Source organism: Lissotriton vulgaris, chromosome 3_1 (assembly GCF_964263255.1).
Source record: "Lissotriton vulgaris chromosome 3_1, aLisVul1.2, whole genome shotgun sequence".
Taxonomy (NCBI): domain Eukaryota; kingdom Metazoa; phylum Chordata; class Amphibia; order Caudata; family Salamandridae; genus Lissotriton; species Lissotriton vulgaris.
The window spans coordinates 1,138,718,139-1,138,745,789 of NC_141689.1; the positions used below are offsets into that span (position 1 = coordinate 1,138,718,139).

At 49.6% G+C, this 27,651-nt stretch overlaps 1 protein-coding gene across 1 annotated transcript in view; it reads left to right on the top strand.

Moving 5' to 3' along the window:
• Positions 1–27,651, top strand: part of LOC147727569 (E3 ISG15--protein ligase HERC5-like) — a 479,269-nt gene that overhangs the window by 385,779 nt on the left and 65,839 nt on the right. Inside the window, exon 18 of the mRNA XM_086963137.1 lies at positions 14,682–14,848. Within this exon, the coding sequence (XP_086819263.1) occupies positions 14,682–14,848 (167 nt within the window). The remainder of the gene's footprint in view (positions 1–14,681; positions 14,849–27,651) is intronic.

Below are 27,651 nucleotides of genomic sequence, written 5' to 3' on the forward strand. Positions count from 1 at the left end.
ATTTCTGCTAACTTTAAATGGGATACTTGCTGCTTGGGCTGACCATCGGTGGATCATTGGCGGGGATTTCAATGCTGTACTCGATCTTACTTTAGATAGGTCCCAACCCCCCTATTGGCCACTGAGAGCAGGAAACAGGCGGGCGCTCTGACACGCTGGGCTGAGGGCTGGGATTTAGCAGACGCATGGCGCAGCACACATCCACAGGAGAGGGAATATACCTTTTTCTCCCCGCCCCACCAGCTCCACACCAGGATTGACCATATCTTCTGCTCCCGCTCCCTGACGACCTCCATTGTCCAAACACAACACATGGGGAAAACCCTATCCGACCACAACCCCGTTGAGCTCACCTGGCAGTGGGGCAAGCTGCTGCCCCCTATCCCGGCTTGGAGACTACCCCCCGACCTGCTTGAAGACACAGTCTTCCGATCGTCCCTATCCGACGCTATAGACACCTACTTCACCACAAATGCGAACACAGCCAGCACCCGGCAGATCGAATGGGACGCATTTAAAGTCTGCCTAAGGGGGGAGGCGATGGCAGCCCGAGTGGGTAGAAAGAGAGAGGTCATCAGTCAGTTAAGCGAAGTGGAGGGTTCCCTAGCATCCCTGGAGAGTGAGGCGGCGGGCACCAATACACACTTCACACCATTACAGGAGGCTCACATTAGACACGCAGAGCTACTGGAGGACTTGCGGCTCATAGACTACAGAGAACACACGAATAGGCAGCATACACAGGCAGACCGAGCTGGCCCCCTTCTGGCCCGACTCCTGCAAGACTCCCCACCTTGCCACCCAATCTTAGAAATACTGGACCAAACAGGTAACCCAGCCACCACCCAAATAGGGATTAATACGGCGTTCAAAGACTATTATACCACGCTGTATAGCCCCCCACCGCCACAGTCGGAGTTCACTTATGAGACCTTCATGTGGGAACTGGTCCTGCCCCGACTCACCGACATGCAAAGCAAAGATCTACAGCGCAACATCTCACTAGCGGAAATTAGGCAGGCGTTACGAACACTCCCTAGGAACAAGGTCCCTGGAACTGACCGCCTCCCGGCCGAATTCTATACAACATTCATAGATCTCCTGGCCCCGCGTTTGCATGCTCTCTATTTGGAAGCCTTACGGTCGGCCTCCAAACCACAATCATCTATGCAAGCGTTGATCACATCCCTCTTAAAACCAGGCAAAAGCGGGCTGCAGCTGGCCGACTACAGACCCCTGTCCCTCCTGAATACTGATTCGAAGATCTTGAGCAAAGTACTGGCGACGAGACTAATACAATATATACCGCAGTTGATCCATCCCGACCAATGTGGTTTTGTGCCGGGCCGGAGCACGGCCATGAATCTCAGACGCTTAGCCCAACTGATGTTAGGAAACGGGGCGGACCTGGACCCAGAGGGCTGCATATCACTGGATTTGAGGCAGGCATTTGACTCCCTTAGATGGGACTACATGTTTGCCACACTCCTAAAATTCGGGATTCCGCCCGAATTCGTTGCCTGGGTCAGGCTTTTGTACACTCTCCCTACAGCGAGAGTGCGCACTTCCAGGCACATCTCGGGACCTATAGCTATAGCCAGAGGCACCCGACAGGGTTGCCCGCTCTCCCCTCTCCTGTTTATCCTCGCCCTCGAACCGTTGCTTTGCAGGCTCAGGGCACTGGCCCCCCGTTATGGTATCCTGAGACATGGGACGGCACATATTGTGTCCGCCTATGCCGACGACATCATATTGTACCTTCGGGACCTGCGGGGCGACATGGGCCCCATACCCCAAATATTCGAGAACTTCCGGGATATCTCAGGCCTTACCATAAGCGAGCCCAAGTCTTATGGATTCACCTTCGGGAATACAGACTCTTCCGCTCCCCTACCCTTCGCCCCACACGAGTTCCAGATAGCAGAAACCACCTTCCGGTATCTAGGGATGCACATCTACAGGGAAGCTGACATGATGATCGACGGCAACCTTGGCAGGACCTTGAGAGCACTGAAGTCACATATCCAATTCTGGCTGACACTACCCCTCTCTGTTGCTGGCAGAGTGGCCATTTCCAAAATGGTATTGCTCCCTCGCCTTGTTTACCACTTCACCAACCTGCCATTCCTGATCCCAGCTGCGACATTTAAACACCTCGACACACTCCTTACAGAACTTGTATGGGGACACGGGCGCAGACGTATTGGCCTCGCTAAGCTGCAGCTCCCCTCAGGCTCCGGTGGTATGGGCCTCCCAGACTTTAGGGCATACAACTATGCGTGCCAGCTACAATGGCTAGCCTACTGGGTGGCGGGCCGCAACCTTCACGAGATCAACGTAACAGAGAGGGAACATGGAAGAGGAGACGTGCACAAGTTGCTCCTACCCCATTTTTATTTATTTTTATTTTTATAGTATTTGTATGGCGCGCAGCTACCCACAAAAGGTTTCCCCGTGCCGAAAAGAGGATCACGAGCCCAGCCAACCAGAGAGGGAGTCCAGGGTACTTATAGGTCAAACAACCAGGTCTTTACGCTTTTCCTAAAAATCCTGTAGTTTTCCTCTTTGCGTATTTGAATGGGCAGAGTGTTCCACAAGGTTGGGCCCAAATGTGAGAATGATCTCCCACTCATTTTGGCCCGTTTATACCTGGGAACCGCAAACTTTGCTGATGTGGCTGAGCGAAGATTGCGATTGGGGACATGGAGTTTGGCAAGATCGAGGAGATACTTGGGGGCAGTCCCGGCTTTAATTTTAAACAAGTAGCTCAGTGTTTTAAAACGAATCCTGTTTTCGACTCTGAGCCAGTGTAGGTCCCTGAGATGTTTTGTGATCCTGGCATGTTTGGGTATTCTACAAAGCATTCTGGCTGCAGCATTTTGCACCAGTTGTAAGCGTCTTACTACTGCTTTGTTTGCACCCAGGTACAAGATGTTACCGTAGTCAAGCCGGGAAGTTACTAAGGCATTGACTACGGTCTTCTGGGTGGGGAGTAGCAGCATCCAAACGATTTTACGGAGCCATCTAAGGATCGTGAAACATATGCCTGCTACTTTGTTAGCTTGCTGTGACATTGAGAGGTTGTCATCGATGATGACCCCAAGATTTCTGACCTGGGTGGCTGGAGGCGGTAGCTTGCCTAATGCGGTCTGCCAATGGGGATCACTCCATAGGTCCTTATTATTTCCAAGGAGGAGGACCTCTGTTTTGTCCCCATTTAATTTAAGTTGATTGGCCGACATCCAGCGGGATACCCCATTCGAACATACCGAGAGATGACCCGCCACTCCTCCGGCTGGCGGTGACATATTGGCGGAAGGCAGTGAAATACACTTCCCCCGTGTCATCGTATGCCCCCACGATCCCGCTTCTGGGCATCCCGCTGGGTTCGGGCATGCTCACGACAAACAGGCTAACGCCGTGGTAGGACGCAGGTGTGACGCATGTGGGAGACCTATTCGTGGAGGGGCACCTACTGTCCTTTACGGATTTCAGGACTGTGCATAGCGTTCCTAGAGGCTCATTCCTTTTGCACGCAGGCCTTCGTCACTATATAACGCACACCTGGGCGCCTGATGGACAGGAGCCAACTACTAACCCCCTGATGACGATGCCCTACCTTATGGGCACGGGCGGCCACTTAACCAAATGGCTCACGGCTAGCATAAAAACCGGAAGGGCGGTCCCGCTAACACCACTCAGAGCAGCATGGGAAGGGGACATTGGTAGGCCACTGCGAGACAAAGAATGGGAACGCATCCTCCAGTTTCCCAAAAAGGTAGCCAGAAACCCCAAATACAAGTTTATCCAGCTGATGTTACTACATAGGGCCTACCTGACCCCGCATCGCCTACACATGATGTTCCCCGACGCAAGTAGCAACTGCCCCCGGTGCGACGCTGACGACGCATCACTACTACATATGCTATGGCAATGCCCCAAGTTAGGCCATTACTGGGCCACCATCGCTGACACGCTTGAGAGTGCTGGCACCCTGTCCCAATCGCTCACCATAGAACATACACTATTAGGCCTGGGACTGACGACACGCACTAGGACCGTGGCGACACGTTTCACAGACTTAGCCCTATTACTAGCGAAGCGAGCAATCACGATGAGGTGGAAATCCCCCAGACCCCCTGACCCGGATTTATGGAAAGCAGAGGTAATAAGGTGGGGCAAGGCAGAAGGCGAGGCGCTGCAGCGAGAGGAACACAGAGGTCTCAGGAAAACACTGATCTCCCTAGACTGGTTCACTGTGCTGGGGACCTTTGAGGCTGGGGAGGAGGAGGGCGGAGGAGATACGGATACCTCAATACACACTGGCTGATTGGGCCCAACCCCTCAGGACATTCACGATATAAGGTGCACTGTGCTGAGGTACGGCGAACCCCGTACCATTGGCGATTCTATCCCAGCCTGCCCAGGTGTGTGGGGAAAAACGAACACCACAACAAAAAAAAAAAAAATACACTGTACTATACGGAGCGCCTAATGACCAGGATGTAAATATCGCAATTATACGCATGTTTGTAGAGTGCCGGGAGGGATCTTTGCGGGTGGGGGAGGGGGTGGGTAGGTTAAGGGTCTGTTCAGTTGCAATGGTTGTGCACGAAAATGAAAAATCAATGATACTAAGCACCTGTAAATACTGAGCAGACATATGATTGTGACATTCTGATTATTGCTATGCCCAAATATGTATGTAACTGCTCCAATTACTACGCTAATAAACAGATTTTCAAAAAAAAAATGTATTAATCAAAAAAATACTCTATAGAGGAGCCTCTCCAACCCTCACCCATCAGGTGCGCGGAGAAGACTGTTGGCTTGTATTCAAAGATGCGATTATATACTTTCATTTCAACACATATAATCACTTTAAAAGGAAAAACACCAGTTGGCCCTCGAGCTCCAGGAAAAGACCATATATGGCACACATGATTAGTTTCAAAGCTTAACTATTTATTACTGGGAAGGTCAGGAGGGGGGACTCCCTTTCGTCTTGGTGCCCAGGAGTGTACGCACGGCGCCTCCAGGAATGCACCTATCGCACCCAAAGCCAGATGTGACCTTGAGTCTCAGGACAGTCGAGTGAACAGCCTACGTTCAGCTGCTCCCAGTAACTCAGATGAACTGGGGCTTGACAACTACCGGAGACTAACACGTGATCACAGCCCCTGTTCGAGCAAAAGTTACAAAATGGCGTCTGTATGGTTTTCGGCCTACTCTGTTAGCAGTGGATACGCGAGGAGTTAATAAATGCCGTCCTCCCTGCAAAAGCATATATATATATATATATATATATATATATATATCAATCAAAAGAGGTACATGTAGATGCATCATGCTAACATAATATAGGTCCGATACTCCTGATGTATGCAAAGTCTTTTTTTTATCCCTCAGGGCCTCTGTGCACAGGGATGCCAGGTTAGAGAACTCGAGGTCAAGGGTGTGCCCTGCCTTATGCGTGGAAGAGATAACATGTTGCGTTAGATTGGCCTCTATGAGGGGCAACACCAGTTGAGCTGCCTGCATGCAAGTTGGATCATTCACATGTAAGTTGAAATCACCTAATACAGTAGAATTTGAACACAATAGCGATCTCTGGGCAATGTAATAGCAAAGCTCGTGGTTTATGTTAGGTGCACAATCCGATGGCCTATAAATGAGAATGCCTGAGAAGGAGGTTGAAGGGTCCATTTGAAAACAGAAGTTAAGACCCTCAAACTCAGGAGTCCTTAAAAATAATGCCTACCTCTCCACCTCTTTTTCCACTCTCCCTATTGGCGGAGCACATTTTAAAACCAGGAGGGATGGCTAGGGCCACTGTAGAAACAGAATCCGTGTTCAGCCATGTTTCTGTTAAAAACATGACGTCCCACGCATTATTTGTTGGAGTGAGCCATGGATCCTCTGCATGCTTGGGCAGTGATCTACAGTTTACCAGGCATGCCTTGATCCTGTCAGCGCCCCCCCCCCCCCCGCCCTCGGATAGCGCAATCATTGTCACTAATCCCTACGAGCCCAGTGTACTTCCCAAGCTCCCACGAGCAGTCAGTGAAAGTGCATGGAAGCATGTCAGTGGCTAGGTTAATAGCATGGGCCCTAGGACATGTCTTACCTCTGCAAGACAGCAAAACATCCCTAGACCAGCGAATAGTCAAACCACTGGGCAGTCAGGCAGCATGCTGACGCTGGCAGCGGACTGGCCGCAGACGGGCGCAGACAGGCTTGCCTTCGGCCCATGTGGACTAAGTTGTGGTGCCAGACCCGGAAATGAGGGAGTTTGTTGGGTGGAGTCACGTCCCTTCGTACAATCGGCCCCACAAAGCCATGCCGTACTGGGGACTCTTACCAAAATCAAAGTGCAAGCGTGCATATAAGGTAAGCCCCCCAGTACACCCACCTTAAAATATCAAGTTAAACACATGGCTTTTAAAATTCTAAAACAGCCTTCTGGCGCACTAATACCTCTCGCTGCCAAGTTATAGTTACACGAGATAACTATAACTGGTGAACTTCAGTGGTCTGGTACGTCTAAAACAGCATGTTTTAACTAACATCACCACAAGTCGATGGCAGCAAAAGGGACTAAATTCTCTGCAGGTGGCCACTTTGTGCTTGCGCAGAGTAACGTTAGTCATAGAGAAGAGAACAAATAGCTCAAGTCAGCTGATTCTTTGCCCATGTTGTATGCTCTGGTGGCCAGAAGCATAATACGAATGACAGTTCAGCAGACCAGTGGTTGAAGAGGGCTAGATGAAAGTCTTTCTCAGTAAGTATATAGTTATAGATAAATGTATATGTTATGGTATGTTATAGAGTACTTGTAGAGTGCAGCTTTCACTCCTAGGAGCATGATGGCGCTATGCGGATCCCTAACACGCACAACAACCAGAACTAGGAGGGTCAGAAGAGTGATCTACATAGAGCGACAGGGGCAGAAAAAATCCCGGTTTTCAGAACCTTCCTGAAGAGGGTCTCAGTTTGAATGAAATGTAGATGATTGGGGCGCATATTCAAAGCTTTGGTACCAAGTACCGCAATAGATTTCCCACCCTTTGTGGTATACCTGAAATCAGGGGGCTTCAAAAGATTTGCAATGGACGACCTGGGTGTGCGGTGTGTCACATACCAAATGAATGGTCTGGGCTAATGCCAGATTAAAAACGAATATTGCTGAATGGTTTTAAATAATGAGAAAAAGCTTGACTGAGTGTGGAGTAAGTACTCCCTGGGAAAAAAATGTCAGTAGAGATCATATGTGCTTGTGTGGCTCATTCCGTAGTACTTAGTGCGAGTGCACATTTATTTACTGCTGCAAAATCTCAGTGGTGCTTCACATCATTTGCCACATCATTTGGATCATGGCCCCATGCAAACGAGAAAAGGTCTTTGTCCTTGTGCGCGCACTTTATTACTGACACAACAGATACTTGGGAGAAGCACTACCTGTGCACTGCCTAAGAAGAGGGTGCACAGTTAGCATCCTCCAAAGTTGTTTTTTAGGAAAGCCTTCATGGTCTGCCAGCGAGCTCTTCTGCTTGTGAGGTGGGTCCTGCCCCCTCTTGAAATTCTGTAAGGTTTGCCACATGCAGGAACAGACAGAGCAGCAGTATCTTCTTCATAATCAGGCACATTGCCTTGGTCTGCACCAGGAGCACCCAATAAGGGTGCGCTGTGACTATGCACCCAGTTCTTAATGCAGCAGTGGTCATTTGACTCTCTGTACCGTTCACTCTCGAATGCCAAAGCCTATGCTTCAAATTGTAGCAACAGTGCGAATGGCTTGTTAAATATTGAATCAATGAATTTGCCTCTATGCAGGTAGCACCGTGAACAGCAGTGGTATTACATCAGAAGAAGTATCTTCAGATATAATCAGCATTAACGTAATTACCGAAATATATTTCTAAGAAGTAATCACTAACAATATATAGTTATCCCACACAGAACTGGACAGCAAACTCTACCAACAATTTTGCACAGTAGTGCATAATCCTGGATTAGTTATTAAGGGCCCCAAATATCAATTCATTAATATATCGTACCAAGTAGTGTCACCCTGAAATACATTCTAAGCACATTTTTAGGGAGGTATTTTGAATAATGGGTTTGGGAGAAGCAAGAGTCAACATTTACCATTATTATGTGGCAGATTGGTAAACGTCAGACATAAAAATAAAACTTATGCCTAGGAGTTGAGTAGATTTCTGACTTCAGAAATTCACAGAAATCCTTAGGAGTAGCACTGGGAACTAGTTAATGTTTTAGATTTCTGTCTATACTCTTCCACTAAACCTACTCCTGCAAGTTCCTTCAAGTCTGCAAATGGTAATTAATACATTTAATCTTCTATCTTTTTCCTGTAGCAGTAAAATATTTGTTCTGCCTTTCATCGGGAAATGGAGTGTCTCCTTATCTTTTCCACCCTGGACAAATGATCACTCCTATTAGTTACGTACTTTTACGAGTGGTTACGGGGCAGAAATGCTCATGAGGAATTCTGTTTCTGGTTTGTGGCTGTTCAATCAATTTTTCCACACCTCACCCTCCCCTCTCTTTTGACACCCATTACTCTAAACTTAGCATTGTGTTCTATTTACATGTGTTTAGATGTTCAGATTTTTTTTAGATCAAACGGGAATAACAACCAGAGATAGTTTTTTAGCACTTGGAGCTCAAAATCTATTTTAATTTGCCTATTGTTTAAAATTGTGATATATAGGGCACAGTTAAAATAGATATTTTGTCTTTTCAGTCTGCCTTATTGAACACAATAGTTTCATCTGCAGAACCTTAAATAATTTTGAATGTCAATCCGGAGTTAAATTAATAATGCTGCACTTTTGGGAGTGGATGTATTTGATGGCTATACAATTTCCTTCATGTTTACAGTGTTTGCTCAAACTGATTGCTTTTAAACTATGTGAAACATCACATGTTGTTTGCATAGAGCTCATGAAAGTGAAAGGACTGGCGGCAGCTGTGAGTTTCAAAGAGGATAACTATCCAGCCATAATCTAGCTTTGTGCCCTGATTTAGCATTTTTATGTCTCGCCTATGCAGCGCACATACGCTGCATAGGAAAGAGACCTTTAGCTATCGGTTCCCTTTTTCGCCCAAAAATGTGCTCGTGTTCCATTGCCTTCAATGGCAACGCATGCACGTTTGGCGATTCCCTTGCGGGAGCGAGCATCTGGCGCCATATGTTATCAATTATCGCGCCTTGCTGCTCTCTCCCGAAAGGGAATCGCGCAGGCCCCCTCCTCTCTCCCCTCCTGCCACGCGAGGCGTGCGCGTTTGTTTTATCTGCTATAAAAATCAGCCAACCCTGGGAGGCATGATGGGCTAATGGGAGAGTGGCTCCGTGTATCAGCAATTACAGCTCACCCCAGACTCGGAGGAGATAAAACGGAATCTTGCGCACTCGTTTTATGGATAAACTGAAGGGTTTAAGGCTGGCGCTCAGAAGCTGTCTGCTTGGATAGACACGCAAGTGGAGGGGTCAGTCTCTTTTTGGGGGTTCTTGGGTCACCTTGGGATCCTGCTGGCAGCAAAATGGGGTCTGGGAACCTTTAAATTGTCATAATACCAATATCTTGGTTTTATAGAGCTTACTCAACCGGGCTTGCAGCTAATAACGGCTTTGCTGTTGTCATCAATGAGTGACTTGGAGGGAGGGACAGCGGGCCGTACCCATCTTGTGGCCTGTTAGGTTTCGCCTTTGCTCATTGCAGATATGAAACTCGTTTTCTTAAAGTGAGGACATCTTAAGAGGCCAGTGAAGACCCTTAATGTGGGAAGTTCTGGCACAGCTAAGTGTATGCACACTTGGTTCTTGCTCGTGTGGAAATCAGCCACGCGCTCTGTCGGCAGGTCTGGGCATCTACTCCTTTCACTGCCAGGCCCTGAGCTGCTCCTCCGTGTATGAACGACTGCAGTTCGAGGGACTGAGTGGCAACTAAAAGGTGTGCACCTTTTATTCCCGTCTTTGATTTTACATTTGAGGCACAGGAAATTATCGAAGTGAGACAAGGCAGAGAACCGGGAGGGTCAGTAGCGCAGGATCGACAGCTGGGGATTTGGCAGGACTGGGTGCTGAGTTTGACCGAAAATAGTAGAATTTTCTATTATTGCTAAAATGGCCTTGGTGAGGGCGTGTAGTGTGGAGGGCTTGAAAGGGATGTCTCCTGGCTAAACACGACGGACTGTAGTCGAGGGGCCTTACTTAAGCACACTTTTGAATCATAGCCCGTGGCGCATTTACTTCTGCTTTACAATTCTGAGTCCAGGGCACCAACGTCTGTAAAGATCCTGCGTCTGCATTTAGGAGTATTAAGCTTACAACTGACAGACCTATTTGAAGATTATACTTTTGTTATATAGAATGCGAGCGTGGGTCCCTCTTGGAGAAGTCACTCGATGACAAATTCTGAATGACCAGCAAATTTGAGTCCCATGAATGCATGTGGCCAAAGATCATTTAAGGCTAGAATTTTTTTCACTTGAGCTATACTCTTAACGTCACTTTCAAATAATTCAGACTTGTGTAAAAAAAAATTCTAATGCCAGTAATCTTTCGTGGCAGCGAAACATCATTTTTGACTATGGTGTGCGCATGTTCAGTATTGTAAGATAACGGATGCTTGTTATCCAGTGAAATCTGCGCGATTGATCAACCTCGGAAGGATGAGAAGCTGAGTGGATCTGTTAGGAATCAGACTCGTGACCAAGAAGACAAAAACTGATAAGTGCGAGGGATGCATTACAGGTCCTCGTTGAGAGCCGGCTATGATTGCTGTTTTGAGTCTGATACCACTGACTTCTCAGTTCAGTCAAACAGGTTGAGGTTTTGTTATGAAGGCCTCACCACCCCTTGTGCTCACTCAGGGCATAGATTATTGCATGCAGTGGTCCTCGTCTTATCTCTTGCCTTTGGCGATCAGGAGGGACCATGCATGGAAAGAATCTAGCATCTCTCCATGTCTGCCTCCTAATTCACCACTTATGCACTCTAATTAGCCTAGCCAAGCAGCATGTGGGCAGAAATATAAAAATATGAATTACCCTGCTCTCGCCTGTGGTGTTCAGTTGGCCTATCCCCCCTTCCATTCTGATGAGAAGTGCTGGGATTGTATCAGCGCTGAGAGTCTGATTACACCAAGCGGGGTTATAATGAGATCGAGCTAATTACAGCTTCCTCATTCACAGCCCGACTTTCGGAGTTGTGGATAGGTCCGCTAGGATGGCGAACCTAATGAACTGATCACTGGCAAAGCACGTGTCATGAAGCTACGGGGCAACAAGCAAGTCACAAAGCAATGGGGCAACGTGCAATTTGTGCAGTCGCAGAGCAAAACGAGCACCCCACAGCCATATTGAAACATGCGATTCATTCAGATATGTGGCTACGCAGTCTTGAGGAATGGCATGAGTAGATCATCTGTGGGCAGATCAGCCACTCATGCAGGCATAGGACAACCAGCCAGGAGGCAGCATGCATGTAATACAGCAATGGGAGTAACTCTTTACTAGTACTGCCGGAGTTGGGGAGTTGCTCAGGATTTCACAGTATGCAATCTTGCACAAGTGTTATGACTGCCACCTGAAATGCATCAAACAGTGGGATTCCTTCAATACATCTGTGTGGGGGTCAATAGTCAAAAGTCAGACATATTAATTGGGTTTTCAGGGATCGGAATGGAAGGTAGGTTAGATTGAAAGTGAAAGCAACAGTTTTTAAGGTGAAATTAACACCTAATACTTAAATCTCCATATTTGATGTATCTCTACTTGCACGTTTGAGATGTGTTTTTTATTCAGTATTTCGTGGACCTGCTGGAATCGCTGTTACGGCAAAGTCTCCATTGGCCAAAATGGCATTCCATTCCATCAAACAGTCACTGTACCGCAGCAGTGCCCTGCTTTCAGAGAGGACACGACAGAGGGAGAAGGTTGAGCATTAGCACTGTCTGTAAAGGGATGAGATGCCTTCTGTAGCAGCAGCGTCTCACCCTCTCAGACACAAGCAGACCGGCCATCCAGGCAAAGGAAGACACAAGTAACCAGTCATCCCGAGACTGCGCCATGGAGACAAAAAACAAAGGTGTCCTTTCTAACATGATCATTGTTGTATAACAGTGTGAGTGTGACCATCTCTCAGAATGCCCTGTACAGCCATTGAAACGGGCCCTAGAGGGGACGCCTTGGGAGTGACGGGATGTTGTTTTTGTTGCCAACCATTTTGAAGTGTCTTGATTAGTGTCATAGAGTGGGGCCTCAGCTCTGATTTTACCCAGTGGGTATATTTTGTATCACTGTTCAGAAGTTGCCTCGTGTCGCACTTCAGTAACTTATGCAGTGCAGGCCGAATTCTTGGCATTCCAGTTCTTGACGTTTTGCTTTCCCATTTTAAATGCATAATTAAGAGTCTCAAAATGCAAAGAAAAAGAGTGCTGGTGAAACCACTAATCCCTAAAACGGGGAAGAGTGAGATCTATGAATTATCAACAAAGGAAACTTTTTTTTGAAAAGTGGTTTTTGAAATACCCATCTTCGGCTGTCATACATGTGCAGTTTATCACACTGAGTGCTAACAATGTGGCGTAACAGTAGCCCTCGCAGCCCCTGCAGTGTGAGGGGCCCAGAGCTCTAAGGGACACCCTCTGGCATGGGCAGGGGGCCCCAGGGGATGAGAGCTCCTGACTAGGTCAGGAGTGTGGAGGGCCCTCTCCATATACATTGCAGGGGGCCCAGGCAAGTTTCATTATGCCACTGCGTGTAGTTACTATCTGAAGGCATTCCAGGCTTTCCATTGGCAGGAACTTAGCTCTGCTGAGAATTGTTGGTGATGTAACTTTAAAAGTACATCCATGCACTGATTCTACCAGATCTTGATAGCAGTAACAGCACACGCACCGTAATGCCCAAGGCACAACTGACCCAAATATAGAGCAGTCTTGTCAGTACAACACAAATACATTTGCTTTCACAGAACCCCACTTACGTACTGAATGCACACACTGCATGCAGGGCAATGTCACACTCTATAAGACAGTCAATGACAGCAACCTCAGTGCTTCCTTCCTTCCAAGACTAGGACCTCCGGTGCAGCGAGATCACTACCAGGATGGAAGCTAAGACGTGCTGGAAGAGAAGATGAGGCGACTGGTCTTCTACTTCTAGGTGGCTAGGGTTAGAATCCCACCCACCCAAGATTCTGCAGCTTCCATCCCTCCTCGTCTCCCAAAAGAAGCTCTAAACATCACTTGCATGCAGATAGCTGTCCAGTCACCTGTCTCCCCCTTAGGTGAAACCGTATCCCCTCTCAGTCCCATCGCCAACAGAAGGTATCCCTCTTTCCCCTCTCCGCTGCACCTGCCTCCTCTGTCCCATTCCTTGTTGTCACCTCACCCACTCCATCTCTGATGTTACCTCTTCTTCTCCCTTCTACAGCCTTTCTCCCCTTAGTGTACTCTCCAATGCACTGTTGCTTTGTAGTTGGGGTGTGGCGAGGGTCACATCTATGTTGAGATGCCATGGCGGGGTCCTCGAGTTCAGCTCACCTGGGCAACTAGTTTGCAACACCTCGCCACCCTCTCCCTTCTTCAAGGGTGTAGTGCAGCTTGTCTTCCAGGCCCAGCGCTGCAGCTGGGTGCTGTGTTCACATTGTAGACGTCCATGGTGAATTTCCCCTAGGTCTCTGTGCAGTGCACCACTCAGCACAAGGTTACAAAAGCGGATTGAATGGATGTGGCCCAGGCGTCAAGAGCTTCCATCGATACAGTATGTGCAGTGATCCACGACCGCTTGCCTCGCACAAGTCTCCCCAGTCTGGGTTTATTCATAAGGCAAAGCCAGTATTGTGTCTCTCGTTTTGTCCTCCTGAAAGAGGCGTGCATCAAAATTGTTAATCCTTTGTTGGGGTGTCCCAAACATCTGCTGCGCGTGTCTAAACACCCTGCACGGCTCGTGGCCCTCAGGGACTGGGATCCGAATGAGAGATGGATGGTTCTATGCAGACGGTGTGATAGCCCCCTATGTTTGAGGCATTCACTGAGGTGGCCTGGGCGGCCTGGCTTATAATCCATCATTCCACGCCTCACTCCAGCTCACCCGCAAACTATGAAAAGACCCGCCTCAGGGCTCAAACCCTCCTAGAAAAACAAGCATTGGAGTAGTGAAATAGGTCTCGCCTTTCGTACCTTATAAGTGTTTAGCAATGCACCAGTTAATGTTGTTGCACCAAGGATATTGTGCTGCATAAATAAATACTTATAAGGTCCCAAAGGCGAGACCTATTGGCTATGCCAATGCTTGTTTGTATTGGAACCTTTGCCCTGCTTTAATAGTACTGCAGAAGTAAATGTTGCTTTCCTAAACTCCTCATTTAAAAGAAAGAAACTGAATGTCCCTGGAAGAGTTGTGTGTTAGTACATCCCCTGCAACTACGATGTCTGTCATTACATCTCCTACTCTAAAACACTTGTCATTAATTACATCTTCACTAAGGAGGAGAACTGTTGTGAGCCCACCCCCTTTGTTATTCACCTACTTAACTCTTACCCTATTTTTGAAACCCTTACCGTAATCTATTTTATATACCTTACTTGTGTATTGTGAGGCTTTACCAAACCTTGTTTGTGTACAGTAAACGTGCTGTTTCTTTCCAGCCTTCCTTCAAGACAAAAACGTACTTCCTGTTTGGGATTCTGTGTGGGATGACGATATTTAACTGCGCCAGTATATATCTCCCATTTCCATTGGCGCTGTTCGGCAAACTTCTAGACCACCAGCCCACCTTGGCAGATCTGAAGGAACTTGACCCTGTTATAGGAAGGTAAGTGTTGGCAACGATGAGTCATTGTGCATGTGCATTATGAACTAAAGGGAAAAGAGTCCGCATTTTGACAGATTATTATTGTTGCAACACCATGCAGTGTTTTTCTTCTATTCCACAATAAACTGCAATCCACAATACATGTAACTCAAAGGATTATACCAGTTTATGAGACAATGTTAGAGTAAGCTGCTGTATGAGCCTGGAAGTCTTTATCTGCTATCAATATTGATGTATCATCCTCATCTGGTTTTAGAGATGGACACCTTAATCTCACTCATGCGCCTCATTAGTGATATATAGAGATGTGAGAGGTAAATGCAGCTCTGTCTGCATGTTGTTGTTACTTTCTCTTCTGGGTAGAGGGACTGTCACCTCTGTACCGAAATATTCACTTATCATTAATTAACTGCATATTTTTCTTACTGTTGTACAATTTTATAGGTTTTTCTATTTGTGTATGTGAGACAGACCCTCTTTTTTGCATTGGCACTCCCTGAACGGTGTTGCTGGTTTTTTAACTTGTGCACATTAGTTTATGTGCCTTGACACATGGATGTCAGCCTCACTGATATATGTATATGAAAAGGTTACCAAGGGACCCAACCTTATTCTTTATTATTTCTTTATCACCCTATTTCCGTGCTGTGATGTGCCCAGTCAAGTGCTTACTTTGTAAAATAATAAGTGCCAGGGCCCAAACCAGGAGACCACTGCAGCTTGCACCACCCATCACCCCTGTCATCGCTGCCAGAACAGCTACTAACCAACTCTCTTGCGTGCAAGTGCGACAGTTCAGATTATTTCAGGTCCCCAAAGCTAGAGGAATGGCTGGTGAGATAGGTATTAGTCATTTTTAATGTACATTGTATTTAACAACCGTTGTTCTGCTCATCTCTAAATTATATGAGAACGCCACAATGTGGCAGACTACCATACGTACGGTGTTGACAATGCAGAGGTGGTGCTGAGCACTGTAATCCAAGAAAGTGCTGGTACTGAGCACCAGAAACTATCAGCTCAAATAATGCACTGGCCCAATCCCCACTGACGAGTGACCTTTTCAGAATCCAAGGCCCCTGTTGCCACAAGAGAGGCTGGCTCTCCCTTCCTCCACGGTGTGTGTCCCACCCAGCTCTCAAGGCTGCAGGCAATCCACAAATATATCTGGGAAGGCTCCTCCACCTCCACATGCCTTTCCAAGGCCCTGGGCTTCCAATATGGGACTCACAGGCCTCTGTTTACTGTACCTTACACAGGCAAACATACAAGCCCATCAGTGCGTCAGCCGTGGTCCTGAGTTATCACATCGAAGTCAAGTTGCTTAGAGACCATTGTTAATTGGCTCGTGTGTTCTGAGGATTTGTCAACGGTCGTGCTACATGACCCTACGACGCAGCAGTCTTGGATTGTGCTGCAATGTGTATTCTACCTGCAATTTTGAGGTGCCATTTACACCTGGGAATAACAGCATATCTGCCTGCTCCCTTGTGGTGGCCATCTCAATGTTGACACGCACAACCGGCAATACCTGTGTATGACATGCACACCTTGCAGCTTTTTAGTTAGCTTGCAGAAATCCTAACGGTGGCACCTGGAGATTACAGTGCGTACTCTTCACTAGATCCACCTTACTGTAATTCGCACTCCAGAATCTTTTTATTTGATAATTGCATTTCTTCTCATATTCCACGTTAATTTGCACAATACCTTCTGGGTATTATTGCTTTATTCTGCCTTGCTCTGCATATACTTTATGAATAGAGTGGTGTGGGATGCGACATTTTTTTAATGTGCCAGGCAACAGTTTGGAGACTACAGATATGCATCCAGTGTCATTTACAGGAGAAAAGAGTCCAATGTTAGGTTACAGAGCTGTGAGTTTTAAGAGAAGGACATTTGTTGGAAAATTGTATGTGGCAGAATTAGGGCCTTCAGTTCCTGGTTTGATTTTTCAATGCGATTTAGGTATCACACTTGATCCTAATAGTAAAGATCAAGTCTTGCTGGAAAAGGCTGAATTGGATTTGGTGGAGAGGTTAATAAAGACTTTCCTAACCGTCTCTGGGTACCGTGGGCAAATCAAAAGGGTTTGTGCACAAAATTGTACTCAATGACATGCCTTAAACCACTATGTCATAAAGTGAGAAACATCCCTTTTGAGTGTTAAAGCTGAGGTTGCCATGGAGTTGGAGAAGTTGGAAAAAAGGGCCTCATAGAACCAAGTGAGTGTGCAGAATGGCTTGCACCTTTATTATTTGCAAGGAAGGCTAAAGGGCTGATACGGTTGTGCATTGACTTGCGGGACCTATACAAGAATATTGCTGTTGATACATTTCCTCTTCCTAGGAATAATGAGTTGCTTGCCAAGATTTAAGGGGTTAAGTGTTTCTCTGCCATTGATTTGGCTTCCGCTTATGATCAGATACCTCTTCATCCTGATAGTAAAAGTCTTTATCATTCCTTGCAGATGCTATTGATTTGTTTGCATGCTGTTTGGATTGGTGTTAGCTGCTGCTGTTTTCCAAAGGTCGATTATAAATTATTTAGAGGTCTAGCAGGTGAGGTTTATTTCCGTATTAGGATACAATCTGTTCTTGGAAGATTGAGGGCAAATGGTTTAACAGTGGATTGAAAAAATGCAGGTTTTGCAGGCAATCAGTCACTTATTTTGGAAATTAAGTTATTGAAGCTGGAGTCTCACCTAAGAAGGAAATCCTTGTGTCAAGTAGAGATACTCGAGCTCCAACTTTTAAAATTCATGTCAGGTCATTCTTAGGTCTGTCAGAATTCTTTTCTAAGTTTGTGAGGGATTTTGCAGAAAGAGTTGAAATTTGAGACAATTGTAGAAGTTATACCTAAGGGTTCGAGTGGAATACAGAATTGCAGAGAGAATTTCAGAGTAGTAAGAATTATATTTATGCTGCTGTTCCCTTACCAGGGTATGATCATAGCGCCGGTTCTTTACTGACCACTGATACCAGTGGTAAGGGTTAAGGAGCTGTTTTGTCACAAGTCTCAAGTAATAGTTCAGAGAGCACAGTGTAATTTGCTTCACGCTCACAGTCACTTACTGAGGAGAAATACTCAATGATTGTAGGAAGGTAGGATCCTTCTCCATGTGTACCCCCACTTTTTGCATGCTGCTAAGCTGTTTTTTGGGGGGAATTCAAAAACGTTATTAAGCATTGCGGCATGTTACAGGCTAGCACTTTCATGCAATAATGTAATAATGGTTGCACTTACAGGTGGGATCCTCAGAGTAATTGACAGGTACGAGTAATCATGTCATTACACATCAACTTAGGAGCAGTGATTATTGCATTAAAAAAGGGGGTGTGGGTAGTGAGTCAGGTGGTAAAGTTTGCATCTACGGGATCCTCGCTGGCAATCTGGCAATCTGGCAGTCAGTGGTCAGGGAGTCTACTGCAGGCACGTCTGGGGTGGCCAGTCGGTGGAGGTAGGAAACAAGAGGGCCCCATATGTCGGGGAGGTCTGCTTGCAGCTGGCATCAAATCCCAGAATTCGCCCAGGAGTTTTTGGCAATGGGCTGCGTCGTCTGACCAGCGCCTGACCTAAGGTGCCGGTTTACAACCCCAGTGAATGGCCACCCGGTGCTTAGCAAGCACCAGGAGCATCATGGTCAGTGTACGGTTAGCATCTGAAATGTGTTTAACATCACGCAGCCAGAGACCGCCAGCTTAACATGAACAATCAAATGGAGGACCCCACCTCTCCCTGCCTGCACACACCCTCGCCGACCCCTAATAATCACCCTGGTTAAATACCAAAGTTAGTAGTCAGGGATATAAGCCGGCTGTTAAGTTATCTGTACCAGTCCGTAGGGAGCACAGCCCTATCACAGGAAATTATATTACGACCCCCAGTAATGGCACAGACAGATATAGCTCCTTAACCAGGGGTACATCTTCACAGGTAAACTACAGAATGCATATAATCAACGCAGACTGAATCAATGCGCATGTAACATCGGGAATGTAATAAAGATAAGCGGCAACTATGTATAAAGACAAATGCCAGTACAAAAATGTTAGCTGAAATTATCCAACTATTTGTATGCATATAATTCGAATAAGAAGTTCGGTCAAACTGTATCTAAATTGTTAAAACCCAATAAACAAAAAAACAAAAAAAATGAACTGTGTTAAACATGTCCCAGGAGGCATATTAGGGGATCAGGGTGAATGGGCTCAAGTATGATGTAGCTGATTGCGGTGCACACCTCCAGCCAGAACGGGGAAACTCTGGGACACAACCAGGCCAGGTGTGCAAAGACGTACCGGATGCCAAGCAGCGCGCTCATCTGTCACTGTCCATCAGGTCCATCTTGTGTAGCAATGTGGGGGCGCGGTAGAGTTTGTGTAGATATTTAAAATGAATGAGCCGTAGGCAATAGTTGGGAGAAAGGCGTTTAGTTTGGTTGCAGCAGTATCGCCACTGCTCAGAGGAGATGTCTCTTTCCAGGTCTGCACCCCATGCGTTGTGAGGCGTGCTCAGTATTTTGGAGGAAGAAGCTAGTGTTAGAGCATATAGTCTTGTGACCAGTTTTCGCTGAGAACTGGAAGAGTGGACATATTCAAGTGATGCGCTGGGCTGGGGGGCCAGTGGAAAAGCGGGGTTATCACTTCTACACGTTGCTCTGATCTGGTAATAGAGTAGCTAATCGAGTGGAGCAGCGTTATCAGGAAGTGTGAAGAAGTGATTGTTGGGGTAAATGTCAGCAATGGTGTGAATACACAGGTCAGCTGTGCGGCGAGCCATACCAACTGTCTGCAGTGGGGGGAATGACGGATTGCTGGCAAGTTGCGTATAGAGCCCATCAAAGCCAGCGTATTTATGCAGCCCATCCCATCCCCAGCGCATGCACTCAACAGTGTCAATCTTGCAGCGGGGGACCTTGTGCGGTAAAAAAAATGCGGTCTGCAGTGGCCACGGAGAGGTCTGATCCGCTTCAAATCCGACATGGGCTGGAAAGGTGTCGAATGAATCCAGAAAAGGGGAAAGCTGGCTGGGCGCACAGTGCACATAGTTTGAAATCGGGGGCCCCCATGCCTCCCTCAACCAAAGGTAGTGTGAGAATATTGTGAGCGATTCTGGGCTGGCGCCCAGCCCTGGTCAATGTGATAGTGCTGGAACGAAATTTTTGGAAGAATTGTGATGGAAGAGTATTGGGAATATTTAAAAAGAGATATAGGAATTTAGGGGGTACAGCCATATTGGCAATGGCGATTCGCCCAGCTAGTGATAGAGGAGTTGTTGCCACGCGGGTATCTTAGTTTCAAGCCAGTCCATTGTCCTGCCAAAATTGGACCTCCACAATTCATCCACAACTCTGCTCAACCAGATGCCCAGGTACCTGGTGGGACCTGTCGCCCAAATAAATGGGTAGTCTGCAGTGAATGGCGTAGTAGCATCAGTGAGTGGGAAAAGAACAGATTTGCTCCAGTTGACCTGTACTCCGGAGAGACAGCTGAAGTGAACAACTTCCCTGGTCAGGGGCGTGCGATTCTCCCGAAATGCGGATAAAGATCGTGATGACATCCGCGTACATTGTCATGAGCCAAGAAACCGATAAGCCCGTGGGTATCATGTTGGCACAGTTGCGCCGCCAAAGACTCTATTGCGATGGAAAAAAACATGGGGAAGAGGAGGCAACCTTGACTAGTGCCCAGCGAGATGGTTAAGGGTCGGTAACTTGTCCGTTCATCCGGATTCGTGCAGTCGGGAGTTTGTATAGTAGTTGAATCTTGCGTATGAAGTTCGGACTAAAGCCCAATCGAGGGAGCAGATAAAAATGGAAAGGCCACTAGAGTATCAAAGGCCTTAGTGGTGTCCAAAAGGGTGGCTACGGCTGGGAGGGTGGGATTAATCTGGTGAAGGACCGAGAAGATAGTGCGCAGATTGTGCGATGTAGCACGCCCCGGAATAAATCCAGACAGGTCAGGACGAGCAATCAGCGACATGAGTGGGAGGAGGTGAGGGGCGTGGCTACAGAGCTGATGGGGCTGGCAGCGTGAGCTCGGAGCTCTGCGCCCGATCCCTGCGATTCTCCTGATATCGTTGCCTTCTGGGCCCCCCCCCCCCCGCACACGCTGATGGCAGCGGGGGACGTAATGTACTGGAGACCCAAGATGGCGCCGGCCCCAGGGTCTGCTGGCACTGGGCCCCACTGACGGAGACAGTGCCTAGCGGTGGAGTGCTGAGCCCACGGAGGCCGGGGCAGAGGCCGCGTTACCCGGCCGCAGAACTTGGGATCGCCCCGAGGTGTGGAGAGCGGGCCGCCGCCCGGCTGGAGATCGGGGGTGGAGCCCTGTGGTGGACCTTGATCTCCACGACCGGAGCAGCTGTTGCGCCTGGAAGGCGCCGCGGGGGACCTGCTGGTGTCGCGCTGGGTTGCCGGCGTTTGATCGGAGGCGGGGCTGGATAGTGGCGCTCTGGCAGGGGGACAGGCTTCTTGGAGCCCCCTGATCGTTCCCTTAAGACTGGCGGGGGACACCCCGAGAGTGCCCGGCTAGTGCGACATGGTGGGCTGGGTGCTGCAGGCCTGCTGAGGACAGCCGGCTGCCCCCGCCCTACCCCACAACTTCGTAGAGTGACAGCTGGACTGCCCTGGCTCACTGCCCCTCTCAGGTGCGACAGGCTGCGGGCTGAGGAGCGGGCTGGTGGAGGGCTCTCTGTCCGCAGCGCATAGGTGGACCAGAAGTGCGGGGCAGCAGGCGAGGGACACTGGGGGCGCTGCTGTCCTGCCCCTCGCCGCGCATGCAGTTCAGCGCCGAGTGGCCCCGGACTGATGGTGACACGCGGGGCGAGCTGGAGGTGCCCCTGTGCTGGCTTTTACACTGGTGTACGAGCTGCATGGTTGCTGCAACGGGATGTACGCACAGAAGAAGCAGCGACGGCTCTGAGGAGAAGTGTGGGGTACCCCGGAGAAAGCGAGCTCCCTGGGGGTAGCGAACTGGCATGCACCACCCCTTGGGGGTGCTGGGCCCGCACCTGGACTGGCTGCTGTGTGCGTTACCAGCGATGGGAGAGCAGTTGATAGGGTGTCACTGGCGTGGGCACGTGCGGTCTGTAGGTGGTGGGTGCGCCCTGCAGACCTGGGACTCGATCGCTTGACCGAGACGCGTGGCAGGTGAGGCTCACAGAGGCTGAACGGAGGGGGATAAAGAAGTGAAGGTGCGAACTGAGACTACGTAGCTGGAGGTGGCCATGGGCAAACCTCGGGGTCGGAGGGAAGGCGAGCCGGCCCCATCGGATGCTGAATCCCCGCCTCAAGAGTCCAAGATGGAGCAGGAACTGCCGCTGAGTTCGGGGCTACAGCTGCAGTTGGACAAAATACTGCCGGCCATCACTAACACTCGCACTCCCCTCCAGCAAGATATTGCGCAGGTCACAACAGGACTAGGCCTCTTGAGAGCAGACCACTCGAAACTCGTGGACCGCGTGAAGCAGACTAAGATCACGCTTCAGGAGGTGGGCCCTGCACAGACTTCGCTGACTGCCTCCATGGTGGGGGTCTTGGACCGAGTCACGATGCTGGAACGGCGGGCTGAAGAGGCGGAGGGCAGGAATAGACGAAATAACATCCGCGTGGTGGGGCTGCCGGAGTAAATTGAGGGACCGGACATGGTGGCGTATTTGGAGGATTGGCTATGGACAGTCGTGGCCCCTGAGGGCTTCTCGAATTTCTACACCTTGGAGAGAGCGCACCGGGTCCCTGCTAGGCCGCCGCTGCAGGGCCACCCGCCGCGCCCGGTGGTGGCGCGGTTGATCCACTTTCGAGACCGAGACTTACTGTTGCGGAAGGCCCGTAGCGATGGTCCCTTCCAGGTGGACAATAGCATTGTTACTCTGTTTCCGGACTATTCGTTTAAGACGAAACGGCGCCACATGTCCTTCCAAGCGGTGAAGAAGGAACTACGTGTGGAGGGGATCCAATATTCCCTATTCTTCCCGGCTAAGCTCCGTATAGTTCTAGATCGCAAGTCCCATTTTAACAATACACCGGATGAAGCCTGGGAGTGGCTGGTGTCCTATAGAGCGGGGAAGGACGGACAGGAGGCGGAGGCGCGTGAACTAACCGGGGATTCTCAGCCTCGCAGATCGCAGCGTCTGAGGCGCCGTAAGCACAGCTTGCGGAAACCATCGACCTCGCAGACAGCCATGGAACGCAGGGAAGCCCTGGATGCTGTGGTGGCGATCTCTGGCGAATGGCTGCAGGCCACGTCGGAAGCGTCTGAGCAGGGCAGTGGAAAAGGACAATCGGAAAGAGAATCTTCGGTCTCCGATGAGCAGGGACTTCCACTGGTCACCCCTGCGACAGCTGATGGACTGTTGGATGAGTAGTTGCGGGACTGATTGGGGGGTTGAGATATCAGCTTTGAGCTGTGATATTGCAATGTTGGTTTGCCTGATGGCGGGAGGCTGTGCGATAGCGTGGATGAATGGGAGGGGGGCCGGATGCCTGGGGGTTCTGAACGCTTAGGGTTGCAGTGGAAATGGGGTGTTGCGGGGTCCGGGGGAGCGTGGGGGGTGGGGTAGCTTGGGGGATGCGGGAGTGAGTAGTGCATCTGGATTTGTTGCGGGTTGCACCTGCGGCCCTAGTCAACCCCCACCAGATGGTATCGTTCGGTTTGCCTTGACCTTGCATGATGTGTGCAGTTGGGGTGGTTTGGATGGGTTTCACTATGTTAGTGCCTGTTCTTGGGGGGGTGGGCTGTGCGTGGGGGAATGTTTTGGAGTTGGGGGTTATTTGTTTTGGGGTTGTGGTCTGCTGGTGCGCATATTTGATATGACTGTACTACCAATTGTGACCTTTTTGATTGTGGAATACACTGCTTGGCGGCTGGGGGAGGTGGGCCGCTTTGAGCAGGAGTTTGCACTGTTGTTATGGGTCTGGCTCCTGACGTGAAATGTATAACCTGGAATGTTCGGGGATTGCACTCTATGCAGCGTAGATATAAGGTCCACTCCTATTTAGTTCGCAGGGGGATACAGATCGCTTTCCTGCAAGAGACACATCTTACTAAAGCGGAGGGGCGGGCACTGCAGCGTAGGTGGCGCGGGCAGCTGTATAATACCACGTATTCGGCCTTCGCGCGGGGGGTGCTGATTTGGATTAGGGCTGGGGTCCCGTTCCAACTGATAGACTCGTTAGTAGACCCTGGAGAAGGTAGGTAGCGGTACGCAGCCACTTGTATGGCCGCAAAGTGACCCTTTGTAGCGTGTATGCGCCTAACGTGGAGCAGGCCTCTTTCTTGGAGACGGTTTCTTCTGCCCTCGCCGATTATTTCACAGTACCGGTGCTGATGGGGGGAGACTTTAACTCTGTTGCCAATGTGGCCAAAGATAGATCGCTCCCCCCACTGTCATCGGCCCCGATTAATAAACTGGCCAAGGTGCGCACTCACTGGCAGGACAATTGGGGGTTTGTCGACATTTGGCGCATACAGCACCCGACGGATAGGGATTATTCGTATTATTGAGCCCTACACGACCTCCATGTCCGGCTTGATGTTATCTTTTGTAGTGCTGGCCTGACCTCTCTGGCGACCAGCAGCGAGTATTTGACGCGCACCATATCGGATCATAACACTCTCTTGGTGAATTTCTGCTGGGTGGCAGAGCAGCCCAGAATCCCTCACTGGAGTCTGCGCCCTGAGATGTTAGAAGACCCGGTGTTCCGAGCGGAACTTGGAGAAGGGGTGGAACACTACATCGCTGAAAATGCGGGCACAGCCTCGACGACGGCCATGGAGTGGGACGCCTTCAAGGTGGTGGCCCGCGGAGTTTGTATCGCCAAATGGGTGGGGGTTAGGAAGCTGCTCCTGCAGGAGATCGAACAGGCCGAGTTGGCCCTGCGTGAGGTTGAGAAGGCCCACTCTGACTGCACTGGGACGCGTGATGATGTACTAGCTCGAAGGGAGGTGGTAGCAGGGGGAGTGGAGCGGCTCCGATGCTTTGACTATAAAGCGTTAGTGGCCCGTGCGCATACGGAGCGGGACAGGGTGTGCACCTTGCTGGCTTGGCTCGCGGACCCTGCCCCTCCGTGCGTGTCTATCCTGGCTCTGGCATCCCCTGCCGGTCGGTTGGAGTATGATCAGCAGCGGGTCAATGAGGTGTTCCGCGCTTTTTATGCTGATCTTTATACCAGCCGCCTACAACCTGATGAGACAGGAGCCCAGGCATTCCTAGAGGGTCTGGAATTACCTATGATAGAGGAGGAAGAGGCGGAGGTCCTAGGGCAGGAAATTACATTGGCCGAAATCCGCTGCGCAATTAAGCAATTGGCGCGCAATAAAACTCCTGGGAGCGACGGCTTACCTATCGAATTCTATTCGGCGTACGTAGACCTCTTGGCTCCGAGACTATTGTTGGTATACCGGGAGGCTTTGAAGACGGGGAGATTACTGGGGTCGACTAGGGAGGCCATCATTATACCACTTCTCAAGCCCGGGAAATCACCAACTGATCCGACTGCGTATCGGCCTCTTTCCATGCTTACTACGGATTACAGAATATTGAGCCGAGTGCTTGCCACTAGGCTCCTTCCGTTGATGACCCGGTTGGTGCATGCAGACCAGGTGGGCTTTATCCCAACGCACAATACTGCCAGTAGCATTCGTAGGCTGCTTGGGCTCCTTGACGTGGCGGGAGGGAGAGCAGCAGAGCACTCGTTCTCTCGGTCGACATCGCTAAGGCGTTTGATAGCCTGGAATGGCCCTACCTGTTCGCGGTGATGGCGGTGTTCGGGCTTGGCGCCGGGTATATTGGTTGGACTAAGATATTGTATTCGTCAGCTACAACTAGGGTATGGGTTGGGAGAGCTGTTTCTTCCTCCTATCCGGTGGGACGCGGCATTAGACAGGGCTGCCCGCTCTCCCCCTTACTGTTCGCTCTTGCAATAGAGCTGTTAGCTGCGCGCGCGAGACTGGGGGAGGCGTACCAGATCCTTCAGCTCAGAGGCTGCGACACCATATTTATCTCTATGCGGATGACCTCCTTATGTTCTTGGCGGATGCTGGGGACGAGCTGAGCGAGGCGAGGAAGCTTCTTGACCGCTTCAGGGATTTTTCGGGCCTGCGGGTTAACTGGACCAAGACCTGTGTCTGGCACATGCAGCCCGCCGACGTTGCCGCCCGGCCTGGAATGGGAGCCTCGGTGCCTTCCCTATCTGGGAACGCGGGTATATCACACACAGGCGGATCTGTTTGAGGGCAATATTGAGAGACCAATGAGGGGCTTGAGGGATAGCATGCGGTTCTGGGGATCCTTGCCTTTATCGGTAATGGGACGTGTCGCGCTCCTGAAAATGGTGGCGCTTCCTCAACTATTGTATTTCTTTAGGACTTTGCCGATACGCATACCAGTTGCGTTCTTCCGGAAACTCTGCTCAGCAGTGAGTGGTTTCATATGGGGAACGGGGAGGCGTAGAGTAGCCCTGGTAACGTTGATGAGGTCGCGAGAGGAAGGGGGCCTCGCAGCTCCTGACTATGAATTATACTATTTGGCGGCACCGTTTCAGGCCCTCACCCAGGCGGTGGCCCTGGAGTTTCGTGGCCCGGAACGGGAGACCGTGCCGTATGTTCTGAGGCACTTCTTGTCCTTCATAATATTGCAGCAGAAAATAAGGTTAGCTGATTTGTCTATGGCGGAGAGTACCCTGTGATACTGTTGGAAGCGATATCATGGTAGGATTGGGGTGCCGAGACCCTATGCGCCCGAGATACCATTGGGTATGTGTACAGCGTTGCCGCATGGTGGCGACTGGACTGACCTGGCGGACTGGGAGGAGCTGGGTCTGCAGATGGTGCGCGACCTTTATGCGGACGGATCACTGTTGCCGTATAGCGTGTTGCAGGAGTCGTTTGGGCTTCCGCGTGGACATTTCTTGTTGCATGCGGCTTAGAGTGCTGCTCTGCAGAAGTATTGGGGTGCTGGCCTTTCTGAACCCCCCACTAGCGAAACGTGTCAATATGTGGTGATGGCGGCGGGTACGCATAAGGCGATCACATGTTTGTACAAAAGCATGTCGAGTTATGAACTTGCCCCGCTGCAGAGATTGCGGGATCAGTGGACGGCGGATTTAGGGAAGGATATCCCAGATGTAGCTTGGTCCCAAATTCTTCGACGGGCATGGAAGGGAACTCGGAACGCTAGGTTCCAGCTGATTCAATTCTTCGTGCTGCATAGGGCATATCTCACCGCGGCTAAGATTAATCAGTATTTCTGCGGTGCTGCAGCGGCCTGCCCCCGATGCTGGACTGAATGGGCGGACCTGGTGCACATGCTCTGGACCTGCCCACAGTTGGGCGCCTACTGGACGGAGGTGACTGGGACACTCTGTAGGATAACGGAGCGGCAGATTGATATAGACAAGGGGGTGTGCCTTTTACACTGGTTCCCACATACTAGCAAAAATAAAATAACTAGCAAGTTCCTGGACTTAGGGCTTATTTTGGCCAAGAGAGAAATAACGTCCCATTGGAAAGCCATGGCTGGTTCTAGTTATATACGATGGAAGGCTGCTCTGCTGCTGTGGGCAGGTAGCGAGAGCACACTTAGAATGCAACAGGCGCATATGCGGATGCTGACTCGGATTCAGGAGCTTCAGCGGTGGAGGAGCAGGCGTAGCTGGCATTTCCAAGGCTGATGAGAGTTAGGGGGGGGGGGGGGCGCAACATGGAAGGTTATGGGGACATTTATTGTAGATAATCTGTTAACCCATATTCTTAAGGCACAAGAGTAGTAGGATTGCGACATCCTTTTTTTCTGAGATAGCA